The 13,796-nt window shown below is 38.1% G+C and overlaps 1 protein-coding gene across 3 annotated transcripts in view; it reads left to right on the top strand.

Annotated features, from left to right (window-relative positions):
• The window catches only part of CACUL1 (CDK2 associated cullin domain 1), an 80,841-nt gene extending 67,257 nt beyond the window's left edge, over window positions 1-13,584 (top strand). For 2 of the 3 annotated variants that reach the window (XM_025467385.3, XM_025467382.3), the window contains exons 7-8: window positions 8,214-8,257; window positions 8,686-13,584. In XM_025467385.3, the coding sequence (XP_025323170.1) occupies window positions 8,214-8,257; window positions 8,686-9,015 (374 nt within the window). In that variant the 3' untranslated portion in view covers window positions 9,016-13,584. Of the gene's footprint in view, window positions 1-1,263; window positions 1,403-8,213; window positions 8,258-8,685 lie in introns of all 3 variants that reach the window. The other variant, XM_025467383.3, reaches the window with a different exon arrangement.
• Window positions 13,585-13,796: the final 212 nt, after the last annotated feature.

The raw sequence follows: 13,796 nt of genomic DNA, 5'->3' as shown, positions 1-13,796 counted from the left end.
TTGATACAGGTGGGTGTTATTTATATTTAATGTTCATGGAATAAGGGGAAGAGAGTGTTTATTTTACCTTGAGTTCTGAATATTAAGGCTATTATTCTGGTTTTTTTCTTATATATTATTAGTCCTGTCTTTCACTCATTTATAAAGTGGTCTTACTGATTTATAAAAATGCTTTATAAAAAGGGTACTGACTCATCTATGTCACATATGATGCCTATGTTTTCCTTCATCTTCTCTTTGCCTTTTTTTGTTTTGATAGCTGAATGTTTATTTTTCTGTAGTATTCTCTTGATATTTTATCTTTTTCTTAATAGTTAGATAACCATTTTGATTCTCTTTTAATACAGTAGATATTTAATTTGCTATAATTTAATGTGGGCCAAAATAGGTTTTTATTTCAAAAAAACTGGTTATCTTTCAGCCCACTTATTACATGTTCAAACCTCATTCCCCATTTTTGTGGTACTTCTTCTGTATGTCTGCTTATTGACCTGTACTATTATGTATTCTTGAGTCAGTATACATGTATACATATGTGTATGTCTGTTTGTTTTTGTTTTTTGTAATGAAGTAAAGTTGATAAGCAATGTTATATTGGTTTCAGGTGTACAACATTGATTAGACAGTTCTGTCTGTATTACTCAGTCCTCACCACAATCAGCGTAGCTGCCATCTGTCACCATACTACTTTATTACAATATTATTTACTGTTTTCTGTGCTGTACTTTTCATCTCTGTGACTGTTTTAGAAGTGGAAGTGTGTACTTCTTAATCCCCTTTATCTATTTGGCTTATTCCTCCTCCGATCTCCCATCTGGCAACTACTAGTTCTCTGTATTTAAGAGTCGTTTTGTTTGTTTGTTTTATTTAATTAATGCTTATTGGGGCTCGTATTTCCACCAAGTCCTTGCCTCTTAAGTACCATCCGACTCAGAATTCTTTGGTTATCTCACTCATGTGTTTTCCCTCCCATATTTAGAATTTTCAGTAGGTCCGTTCACCAGTTTTCAAGGGATTTTCATAAAGTTTTGTTAAATCAGCAAAATGTAAAAATATCTGCTTTCTTTGTACTATAAATTCTTTTTTAGAAAGGATATTTAACCTGTTTATATTCCTTATAAGAATGGAATTGCACTAATTCCCCCCCCCCCCCATTTTAAGTTTGGTTTAATATTTATTCTTTCTGTGAATAAAAGAAAACTTTCCCTTTTTCATTTATTTTGTCTTTATGATTTCCTTAATGAATCTTTTCCTTCCCTCCAGAGTGGGTTCAGATGGCTCCAACTCTGTTTTCTAAATTTATTCCAAACATTCTCCCTCCGGCGGTGGAATCTGAACTTTCTGAATATGCTGCTGAAGATCAGAAACTTCAAAGAGAACTTATACAGAATGGTTTTACGAGGCAAGCTTTTTATCCCCCCCCCCCCCCTTTTTGACAAAATATGTCCATTTCCTTAGTCCAGGGGTTAGGGCCAGGGTTCTTAGAATGGGAAAGAGCCACCAGGCAATCAAGGTGATGCTGCTGGGGGAGGTGGTTAGCTGCCTGTCTTTGGAAATGGTGAAGCTAGAATTTGGTTTTAATGGAAGCTGCTCTTCACTAAAAATGGATTTGGAAGAAAGGAGTTCTCATTGGGTGGTTAGTTAGGCTGGGAAGTCTACAAGCACTCTTCCAGTTGTGATTCTCTACATTAGTTCTCAATGTTTGGGAAAAGATTGGTGAAATTTTATGGTTAGTTATAATGTACTTTTATGACTGATCTTATTAGCAAATGACTAGTTGATGACTAAACTAGTAAAGCAGCTTTTTGATTCTGTTTTTCATATTTCTACTTTTGCCCCAAATTCTACTTATTTCTTCTTAAAAAAGTAGACTATCTCTTTAGATATGTTCAGAAAATTTGCCTTGCTTGCTTGGTTTTGACTGTGTGTGTGTGTGTGTGTGTGTGTGTGTGTGTGTATTTGGCTGACTTTTCTAAAATTTGCAATTCGGTATCCTAGCTGTATCCCAGAAAATCTTGCAAAGTATATATTTTCTTTTCTTTTTTTTTAAAAAAGATTTTATTTATTCATTTATTTATGAGAGACACAAAGAGAGAGAGAGGCAGAGACACAGGCAGAGGGAGAAGCAGGCTCCATGCAGGGAGCCCGACATGGGACTTGATCCCGGGTCTCCAGGATCACGCCCTAGGCCGAAGGTGGCGCTAAACCACTGAGCCACTTGTGCTGCCCACAAAGTGTATATTTTCAACTGAAATAGATTATGCTATGGGAAAACACCCAATTGTGTCACCAAATCATTGAAGGATGCAGTAAGGCCTTTTATTTTCATAATCCTTACTCTTAGCGCTTTTACATATCTTCTCTTATTTGAATTCCTTACATTAAAGGAAGAAAGTTATGGAAAGTTTAGACACCTGAGTTTCTCCCTGAGGTATCACAAATAATAGGCTGAACATTGACTTGCTTATCTGACTAGGGCTGTGGATGAACAATCTCTTTTATAGATTCTGAGGTCAAGCTAAATCTCAGAGTATCAGTCTTGAGCAAGATCGTTTTTTATTGTGTCTAGTCTCAGCCCAGGTCAAGAAAGAAAGCAGAAAATCTCTTCTCTGCAGCCTTACGCCTTGGTATTTATTCCCATTTTGTCCTGGTGCCATCCGTATTCCTGTAAGAATGGGGGCACTGAGTAGTCCACGGGTCATTTACCTACTCACTGGCAGCTCACATGGGAAAGACTCACGGAAGCTGTGTAGGTCCATCTAGTAGGCCTGACTTTCTTGGGTCAAGTTAAGGGAAGGCAAAGCCATAGAAAATACTGGAAAGTAGGCAGCTGATTATTCTCCCTGAAGCCCAGTGTTAGGTGTTCTCTGATATTAATTGCAGTATTTCTAATAGCAGAATTACTTTCATTCCAGACTGAGGCAGTTTAATGCCATAGTAATTTTACTTATTTTTGAAGTGCTGTTACATTCATGTGGTTCAAAAGTCATGATATAGAAAGTATACATTATGATTCTTTTCACTGCTGCTTTTTCATAGAAAGATACAAGCAGATACAATATATGTTCTTACTTGTACTCCTTCCTTACTCATTCTATTGTGTAGATAGAACTTTTTTTAACCAGTCCCCTGTGGATTGGCAACTTGAATTATTTCCTATCCTGCTGTGACAGAGAATGCTGGGATAAATACCCTGTAGGTGCATAATTTTGTACCCCTTGCAGGTCTGTCTAGAGAGTAAATTCCCATAAGTGAGATTTTTGAGTCAAGAGTAAATGTAGTTGTAACTTTGATTAATGTCACCAAATTGCTCTTCTACAGGGCATTATGCCAATTTGCACATCCAGTAGCAGTTTGGAAGTCCTCTCCATGGCCTTGCTGTAAGAGAATGTTACGCTTGTAGATTTTCACTGGTCTGGCAGGTGAAAAATAATTTCTCAGAGTTGTTTTAATTTGCATTTCTTTTACTATGAATGAGGCTGAGAATATTATCAGCTTTGTATTTCTTTTTCTGTAAACTGCCTGTTTATGCCCTTTGCTCACTTTTCTGTTTGTTAGCCTTTTTTTTTCTTGAATTCTAGCCTTTTCTCTTGAATTTTCTAGCTGTGTCTGTGGTGAGAGATTGATTCTCTGGCCAAGATAAGATAGTTAATTTTCTCAGTTTGTCTATGACTTTGTTTATGGTTGTTTTTTTGTTTTATTTTAAGTCATGGAGAAGTTTTTTATTTTTGTGTAACTTTATCAGATTTTTTTCTTTAGGGCTTAAGGATTTTGAATTATAGTTAAAAGTTTTTTCTTAATTAAATGCAAAATAATTTGAGTATACCTTTTATGGCTTTCTCTAGGCTTACCATAATGAAGTCTTTTATGCTTTTATTCATGTTTTTATTTGAATGTTTGCTTTTAATTTTAGAAGTGGGTTTATTGATGCCTTTAAAAAGTAAGCAGCCTTCCGAAAACTTATTTCTGTGAGGCAATATATGAAGATAGCTCTTGTGGATTTTTCTGAACACCTTGAATTCACCTTCCAGAACAGTGTGGAACTGTGTAAACATATCCAGAGATATTTTCCTAACCCTAATTTTGGAACTGGAAGAAGAGAACAGAGTGCAGGGCTGCATAGTGTATAGTAGTTCTTAAAATTTGCTTGGGATGAATGAGTAACTGACTCCATAAATAGGCTCGTGGAACATTGATACATGGCACCCTTCTGCCAAGGCCAGGTTGGTCATATTCAGGGAAGTACCTTGGATTTTTGGTGTAAATTGGAATTCTCTCGCTGGAATTCTTTCATACAACTTCTGCCTGAAATTTAAACATTAGTATTCCTAGAGGTGATAAGGTTAAACTGTTTTTTTTTTTTTTTTAAAGATTTTATTTATTTATTCATAGACACAGAGAGAGAGAGAGAGGCAGAGACACAGGCAGAGGGAGAAGCAGGCTCCATGCAGGGAGCCTGATGTGGGACTTGATCCCTGGTCTCCAGGATCACACCCCAGACTGCAGGCGGCGCCAAACCGCTGTGCCACCGGGGCTGCCCTAAACTGTTTTATTGTATAAATCAAAATGGGCCATTTCTAGAATTTCTGAGTTAACATATTATACATTCACTGTGAGGATTAAAGTCTGTCGCACAAATTATTTAGGCGGGTACTTTGCACATTGTCGGTCCTGCCTTACCTGACATTCTAGGACTTAGTCCATTCCACTGCTGAGCTGGCCCAGAACTGTCAGAAAGGATGTGCACACACCATGTACTTAGCAGCCAAGAGAAAGTTGCCTGCACTTCCAGCTCTTGTGTAAGGGCCTTCCGTATTCGGCACTGCCAGACTTGATGCTGTCTTGATTATTTGACCAGGATTGTTTTGGAAGAAATGGTGCCCACTGATGCAGAAAACCATGAGAATATAGTACAGGCTATCTAACAAGAATTCTGTTATTGGCTCTCCCAATTGAGCATTTTATGGTTTATGTCTAACCAGTCACATGATTCCTGTTTAGCTTGGCAGACTGGTTTTTTTCATTTAAGACTGTGTTCTGTTTACGTGGTATAGTCCTGAAAGGTAGCACCCAGCTTTGATGTAGATGGCACCGAATGTCTTCAGAGTGTTTTGAAATGATGTGAATGTTGTCAATTATATCCTTAGTTGCGGTTAATGGGCATTTGTCATTTGAACTGAAGTTTATGTGCAACATCTTTAGGTACATGGAAATATACTTACTTCTAAGCTAGAATTAACATATAAGCTAAAAGCAGTATTTTGTTATCAGTTACATGTGTAATTCAATTGATTATTGGAGGGCGGGGGAGTGCAAGTTGGTGTCTGAGATTACATTATGGAGGAAAGCTTGTTTGGGAACTTCTAACATGCATGCCCTCAGATGGAACATTCTCTTTCAAACCAGCCTATGGGCCTCTTCAAAGCTTGTACCAAATAGCTTTTAAAGGCAAGTATTTTGCAGGGTAATTGCTACTTGGATTTCTGGAACAAAATAGAACTTTATAGGGATATTGTTATCTTTTAGCTTAGAGGGTCACTCTAGAATTGGCACTTTTTCATTAAGTAACAGGTCCCGTTTTGAGGGCAGCCATAGCTTTCCAGACTTGGGACATTAGGTCATATTTTTGGCAGTCTCTAGCTATATCATATTTATATTCTCTCTCTCCGTCTTCTGTTGTTTTCACGTCTGTATTTTTCTTCTATTACTTTTGCACGTTCAGTTTTTATTTAACCTTTCAGGGGTGGGAATGAAGATTTTCTGTAGAAGTTGAGATTCTGGAAATAAAATCCTATGTCTACCTTTTTGACCAGCATTAATTTATTTGTTTCAGAATATTTGGTGAATAGTGCTGTGATGGTACTCATATAAGATAATATGTAAGTGTAAATAATAATAATACAGGATACCAGCTGGTTTTGTAGGCATAGCGTTAACAGGAGAGGTGTTTAAAAAGTAGTGTTAAGGCACATGTGTTGAGACTTCCGTAGGCTGCCTAAGGCTGGTGCATACCAAATGTGGTGCATGTTTTTATCTAAATGCCCAGCCTAGAGAAGACGCGTCAGAGGCCATTGGGTATTTTCTCTTCCTGCTGACCATTGAGACTCCTCACCTCACCCAGCAAGAGGTTTCTGTCATGGTCTTGAACACAGCCAGAGAAGGGGAGTGGGAAACTTTGCTAATCTAGAAGATCACTCCAAAGCATGAAATAATTACTTGGGCTAGCATCTTCATAGTCTGTCTCTAGAGGCCTTTTATGAATTTTTCACTGATTTGTAAAATCAGTAAATATTTATTTTCTGCTAGATACTGTTCTAGGTACTGGGTAGACACGACTGCAAAGTTCCTGTTTTTATGGAGCTTATGTTCTAATGTTGGGAGATAAATAACAAACATGTAAATAAATTATTTCAAATAGTAAAACGTGCTGTGAAGAAATTGAAACAGAGCATGGGATAAAGAGTGAGTGAATGACCAGGGCATGTATGATGGGCTGATCCAGCTAACTGGAACATGAAATGTCTTCTGAGAGGGAGAATTCCAGTGAGTGATAAGTAGACTGCCACATGGCTAACTGGTGGTAAGAGTGCTACAGGCAGAGAAGATGGGAAGTAAGAAAGTGATGGCATGTCCTAGGGTGAAAGGAAAGCCAGCATGACTGACATAGTGAATAGAGGTATAAAATGAGGGTAGAGAGGCAAAAGCCATGTCTCACAGGACTGGGAAAATGAATTTGAATTGATTTTTAACTGTGATGGAAAGCCACTGAAGGACTTTAATCAGAAGCATGAAATAATCTTATTTATGCTTTTACATAAGATTGCTCTAGCTATGGTCCGGACTAATAATAAGACTTGGAGATGTGTAGGGAAGGGATGATAGCGGCGTGAATTGGGAGCGTAGCCATGTAGTTGATGGGGAGTGTTTGATTTTGGATTATGTTTTGCTACAGAGTGCTCTAGAGTGAGAGGAAGAAAGAAATCAAGAATAAGTAGGATTTTGGTGTGAGTAATTCGTGGCTAGAGGTGCCATTTGTTGAGGAAGACTGAAAGAATGGGGATGGAGTGGAGTCAGATTGCATTCTGGTCACAGTAAACTGGCAGCATTTATCAATCTTCCAAGTGACAGTGGTGATGAGATAGTTGGACCCACAAGTCTGAAGTGTAGGGAAGAAATCAGAGCTGGAGACAGAAATCTGGAAGTCATTGGCATATGGATAGTATTTCAAGTCACAGGACTGGTATGATCGCTGTCCTAGACTAAGGAAAATAGATAGACGGAGAAGAAACAGTGGCCAAGCACAGTATTGAGTGGAGCCAGAAGTGTTTCAGGAAAGAGGAGATGAACTGTGTAGAAGCTACTAAGGGACCGAGCAAGAAAAAGCTAGCAAATTAGTTATTACTCATTACTTGAGCATTTTAGTGATTTGCATGGATTATTGTCTGAGAAACTGGAGAGACAAAACTAGGATTTACAGGCAGCCTAGGACCTAATCAGGACCTCTATTTTCCTTATCTGTAAAGTGGAACTAGAACTTCCTATCGAAGATGAACTGCTTAATACATGTGAAGATTCATGTTTTTCCACCTGTAGGAAAGGTATATATATTATATACATAAAGATTCTGAGATTTTTCAAAAGCTGTAAGTAGCATTTGGTCTTATAATGAGGCTTTCTTGGAGGAGGGTCACCTGGGTGGTTTAGTTGGTTGAACGTCCGATTCATGTTCTCAGCTGAGGTCTTGATCCTTGAGGTTGTGAATTCAAGCCCCATGTTGGGCTTCACACTGGGTGTGGAGCTACTTAAGAGAAGGGTGTTTGGGGGGAACATTTTGGATTATCCTGTATTTCATATCTGAAATTTGTTCTAGCATATGCAGGTCACTAGGGATGTTGGTAGCAGAATCCAGATTTATCTTTAAAGACGTTTTTAGCCTCAACCTGCTTCTAAAACCCAGTGTAAGCCTTTTTATAGATAACCCTTCCTTCGTTTAATAGCTTTCTATATTTAAAAGGCAGCACCCTTTAGATAAGAATATTCTGCTTATAAATGACCGTACTACTATTTAAGTTTAATGTCTGTTTTAAGATAGTTGTTAGAATTGAAATACCTGTTTTACTTCTGTTACCAGTTCTGTCTTTTCATGTCTCCTGTTTTGGTATATGAAGATGTCCATATGTTCTGTTGATCCCCTCTTCTTTTCTCATCCCCAGAGGTGACCAGTCCCGGAAAAGAGCTGGGGATGAGTTGGCTTATAGTAAGTAATGATGTTCCTTATTATTTCTGATGGTTTTGTTATGTAAGGCAGCTTCTGGTGGTGACCGTGTGGTGAGTATAATGAAATCTATAGTCTTGTTGATGATGGCCTCATGACGCACTCTGTGTGATCAAGGCCAAGGCCAGACTGTTCACAAGCTGTGGCAGCTCTGGAGTCTAGTTGGTGGCCATGGTTTTCAGCAGCTGCCAAGAGCCTCCCAGATTCTAGAGTTTCTACTAGAAAGGGATGATGGCCCCACCTTAGTCCCTGATAACACAGCCCCTTTCACTACAGTCTTTTTTTTTTTTTTTAATCTCCTTTTGGGGTTTGAGAGAGGGGTGAGAAATAGATGTTAAATAAACAGATTCTTACCATTATCAAATGCCATCTGCTATTCATACTTTTTCCTGTTGCAATTTTTTTCCCAGACAGCTCATCAGCATGTGCAAGTTCCAGAGGGTACAGATAGTGAATGTATTGAATGTACTTTCCTTCTTGAAAAGAGGACACACTGGAGCTGCAGAGACTGTATTCAGAGCACAGTGGGGGGCCTGCAGACACTCAGGAGTCTGTTACGAAGTTGTTTTTGGAAGAGGATGTTGGACTTCTTACTTTGGTTTGTAATTTTAAAAAACAAAAAACTAACAAAAACAAAAAACAGTCAGTTGCTGCTAGACTTGGGGATGATTTTGAAATGGGACAATCTTTTAATGAGTTCATCTACAGATTCTGTGAGGAACAAGCATCTTGAAAAGTGACCATTGCTAAGGGAAATCCAGCAGCCAAACATCAGCAGCTTCCTCCAAAATTATAAGAGCAGAAGAATTTTTTTTTTTTTAAGCACTTGTTTTGTTCATTTGTGGACTTGGCACTTCAGCATATTGGCTCTACACATCAGGATCTCTTTTGCTTTAAAATCAAACAGATCATTACGATACAGTGTTTTTCACCCATTACCAAAACAACCCCCTTTTTAAAGAGTTGGTCTTTGTTTAGCATTAGAAAGTCTTGTTAAAGGAAAATGCTAACTCTCCTTCTGCTATAACTTCCCCCTTACCAGTTCACAACTTTTTTCTACTCTGTGCCTTGAGCTTTGTGCACTTTGCAACTCTGTGACCATGTTGTTCAACTCACACATGCTTCCTGAAAAAGTTTATGGTATCACAGACTAACCCCCACTAAGTGTTCAAGTTGACTTTGTAGCAGGATGCTAAGTGGGGAGATAGAAGCATGTTGCTCATTGGTCAGACTTCCCTCTGCCTCCCCATGGCATATTCGTGTTCATGTTGGGGACCAACTCTTGTAGAACATATCCATTCCCTCTGTCACTTCACATGATTTCACCAACTGCTGTAGTATTGGCATTATGCTAGTGTAGGGGTGGGCTGTGTTTTAGCACTAAAGCTCCCTTTTTAGTATCGTGGAGAAATTTCCAGTGGTGACAGCTAGTTACTGTGATGCTGTAGGAAGCAGATATGGTTGTTAAATCCAAATATAATAATTGGTGTGGGATTCCTGATCCATTTCATTTTAAATGGGTGAGATAGGTACTTTAAAAAAGTCTGCAGTCTGCATATTTTTTAGCATTATTTTCAAGTATAATAGAGAAGTAGCACTGCTGTTTCAAGCTTCCTTCCAGCTGTGACACAGCTATGTATTTTTTTTTTCTACACCCACAGTTCTGTTTAGTTTCTTTTAGTTTCTTTTAAAGCTTATTCTAGTTGTTTTTGGAAGGCAAAGAGAAATAGATGTGGCAGGTGAAAATATTTTTCTTCTCAATTTTGTTTGAATCTAAATTGAGCATATGCTTGACTTGATTTGGTGATGTCACACTATATTTACCTCTTCAGAGAACTTAGGGGCAAAACAAGATCTATCAGGGACACTGTCACACTTCTGATTGTCAGGTGTTTAAAGTTGGCCTCTGCCAATTCAGTTTGTCTTTTTTTTGGGAACAGGCTGGTTGGGAGAAATTGAAGTGTGATGATAGGAGCAAGTAAGTCATCTAATAGAAGTCTCTGTACAATTATCGTTCAGAGAAGTAAACATATAAAGGTTGTCAGATTTATTTTTTAAGTACTTATCAACCAGAGTTGGTGGATTTTGCGGAGGACTTTGAATTAACTCTATGAGCATCTTAGATTGTATCAATAAACACTGAATTACTGTAAGAATATATACAGGCTCTCACTGTGCCCTGTACAGGTTGATTTGCTACCCCAGCGACATTCTGGGGTTAAGGAAGAATTCCATTCTATCATGAAGTCCAAATTTTACTTTTTGCCATGGAATGCTTGCTGTGGGCTTATATATAACACCTGTGACTAATGTCTCTACTGAGTGGTTTTAATAATAATTCTGAAAGGAATAAAATTGGGATGTTTCTTTAAATGTGGATGAATTCTTCATTATCCTAATAATGTGCCCAAATGCTTTTTTTCTGGGAGAGTATTCTTTGGCCAACAATGGAACTTTCTCTATAAAAGCACTGTATTATGTTGTGAATTGGCATTAAAATCTTCATATGCTTTTGCATTATTAAGTTAATGGAGAAATATTTCATACTGTCTTTTTATTATTATGTGTGTATTAACAAGTGGGCAAAGTTTGCAGAATTTAGCTTCTCTAAATATTTGCACAGTGACTGCAGCTCCCTCTGGGCCTGGGCTTGGCACTGCAGAGCCGTGAATGGAAGGCACTATAGAAAGAATACACACGTCCTCCTAGTGCATGAGACTTTTGTGACTCACCGTGGCCCCTTGAGGTACATTGCAGGATGAAAAACCTATTTCTTTAAGTAGAAATTGGCCTTGCTTGTTTAATTGGGTTTCTAAACAAAATTCTAAGTTTGTAGCATGAGAGGAAGTAGATCTGCCCTCCATTTTGTATTGACTAAGCCCAGTTGACCAGAAAGTATTTTCTTCTCATGTTTACTTGTATTCTTTTTGCCAGTACAGTATCTAGTTTCTCCACCTCAGTTCAATACTGGCTTTTGTGAGGCTCAAATCATTGAGGACAGAAAATTGTGCATTGATTGCCTTATTAGTCAACACGTAGTTGATTTGGCGAGCTTGATTGGTGTGTATGTGCAGCCTGAAACTAGACTCTCCAAAAGAAAGTCAGTTCAGTCCCCTTAGAGTAAAGACATGACATAGTAAATGACGATTGTTTTGAAAGACGGTACTTACTTGAAAAGTTGGCCTTACGCTCGAGTAATGGTGTCATCTCCTGTTCTCTGTGGTCACGGCTGCACCCTAGCCTGACACAAACTTCTACTTTGTTTTCTGTGGTGCAGAAAGCAAAACCTGGTATAGTGACTCTTAATCAACTAGTACTTAGGTAGAGTTAGAAGAAACACAAACTTGGATGCATGTGTTGTGCATTACTAAATTTTGTGAGAAAGTTACTTTTTTTTTCTCTTTCACAATTCTGAGGCAGTTCCTTTCCCTTTCTTTGGGGTATAGGATGAAAACTGATTGGTTAAGTGAGGTTGCAAGAGAATGGATAGATGTCCATGGCCACTAACACTGCGTGCACGTCTCCAGTGCTACAGCCCCTAAAGCTGCCACTCCCCTTGCTATATATGCCATGCTTTCTGTCGGGTTGCAAATTTGCACACATGAAGAATTCCTCAGGAAGAGTTTGCACATGCATCGCCTTGCAATATTCTGTACTGACCGAACAGGGGATTTGAAGGTTTTTCAGCACAAAAGGAGAACTTCAGAGTGGTGGTCTGTGCACACGTACTAGCAAAGGTAATGGTGATCTAGCAAACACGATTGGTTTCTGCAGAATAAAGTGAGCAGGAGCATTTGTATCATAGTATTTAAATAAGCCTGTTTAATCTCTAGAGTAGCCCTTCCAGATTTTGCCTTCTTTTCTTATTGAGACTGGCTATATTTTTGTCTCTGTTTTTTCTGTTTTGTGGCAGTTAATTATTTTCATGATTATTATAGAGGCAATGCCCTTGAGCTAAAATTCAGTTAATAAGCAGCTATTAAAAATAACTGAACATTGTTTTATGAACATACACTAATCTGAGATTTTAAAACTAAAAAGCAAAACAAAAAAACCTATATTAGGTATCTAGTCAGTTTGGAAGTTTTGAGTTGTATTTTTTTATGGTGTCTCATTGGACTTTAGAGTATTATGTTTACTTTAGTCCAGGTCTAAGCCTCTTGAGGGGACTATAGATTGTAAGATCTGGATGTGAATCCCTTGACCGACACCTAGAATAGGTTTATAGGACCTTTTTGGTTGTGATTGCAGTTTTCAGTAAGATTGCATAAGATGAAGTTCATGTTTATCAGAAGTTAAAATAGAAGTTATAGGAGTTCTTGGAGAAAGGGCTTTCTTGTTACTTTCATTACCTTGTTGAAATTTGCCCCAGTTTCTGGCCACCAGAATTGATGAAAGGAGACCCTGTTGTTTTTCAAAGGTAATAATTCCTGTTTTGTGCCCATCATTGATAAACCAGGTCACTGACACTTTCCCTTCTACCCTGGCCAAGACCCTATTCTGAACTTCTTTCCAGAGCCAAGTGGCACAAGTACATATATTATTTCTGCTGATGTTGATGGTGTGGCTGTGGGAGAATTCGACAAAATACTCATCAGAAGTACATTCTTAGAGGACCTCAGTATGCATTGTACCCCTGCTGGTTGGAAATTATCTTCATTTCTGGTTGGACTGCATTGTTTAGAAAAATGTTAATGGTTTATAATTCTAGGGAATTTATAGTGTGGCTCTGGGGTAAATTTTGTGGTTTGGAAAAAAATAAATATTTTGTATTGATTCTAACATGTCATTTCAATGTGGTAACGATGTACTAAATGCAATAAGATTGTAGATATTCTCTTAGAAGGGTATGTTTTGTTAAACAGATGGCAATTTAATTGCTCTCATTAGCCCTGTTTGTCAATATTACAACCATGCAATTCAGGAGAAATTATTCAAATGTGAAGTTGTGGGGAACTATGGCGGAAACAGGAATGCTTATGAATAAATGGGAAGTCAAACACAGGCAAGAGGCTCTTGCCACCCACCAACCCAGCCAGAGCAAGGATGACGCAATCAAGTCTAGTCCCTGGTGGTGCTTATTTGTTGGAAAGCATGGTGGAGCTTAGAACAGGGTGTTCTGTATACCAACTCTTTTATTCAAGAAAAACAAAATGGTGGATGAAACTCTTATTGATTGGGGATTAAAGCCACTGACTTTGGCTCTGACCTTTAACTTTTGATGGATTTGGATTCACTCCTTGTGTATTAGGGTGTATACCATCACTCAAAAACATTGTGGTTAATGAAATAAATCTTGTACAGATGTCCTTGCCTTGTTCTGTTGATACTTGGTTCACTGGAACTTTGTTATAATACAGAACATATGATTTTGCTTACAGTATATTCATAATGCCTCCTAAATGATAATGACACTCAGCACATGTCTATTCTGTGTTCTGTGAGACAGGGTGGTTGTCCATCTTGACCGCTGTACCAGTGATAAAAAAAAAATGTGTGCGTGTGTGTGTATGTATTTAAT

This window comes from Canis lupus, chromosome 28 (assembly GCF_003254725.2).
Source record: "Canis lupus dingo isolate Sandy chromosome 28, ASM325472v2, whole genome shotgun sequence".
In the NCBI taxonomy this organism is placed as follows: domain Eukaryota; kingdom Metazoa; phylum Chordata; class Mammalia; order Carnivora; family Canidae; genus Canis; species Canis lupus.
The sequence above is the reverse complement of the archived record's forward strand: the minus strand, read 5'-3'. Positions and strand labels throughout refer to the sequence as shown.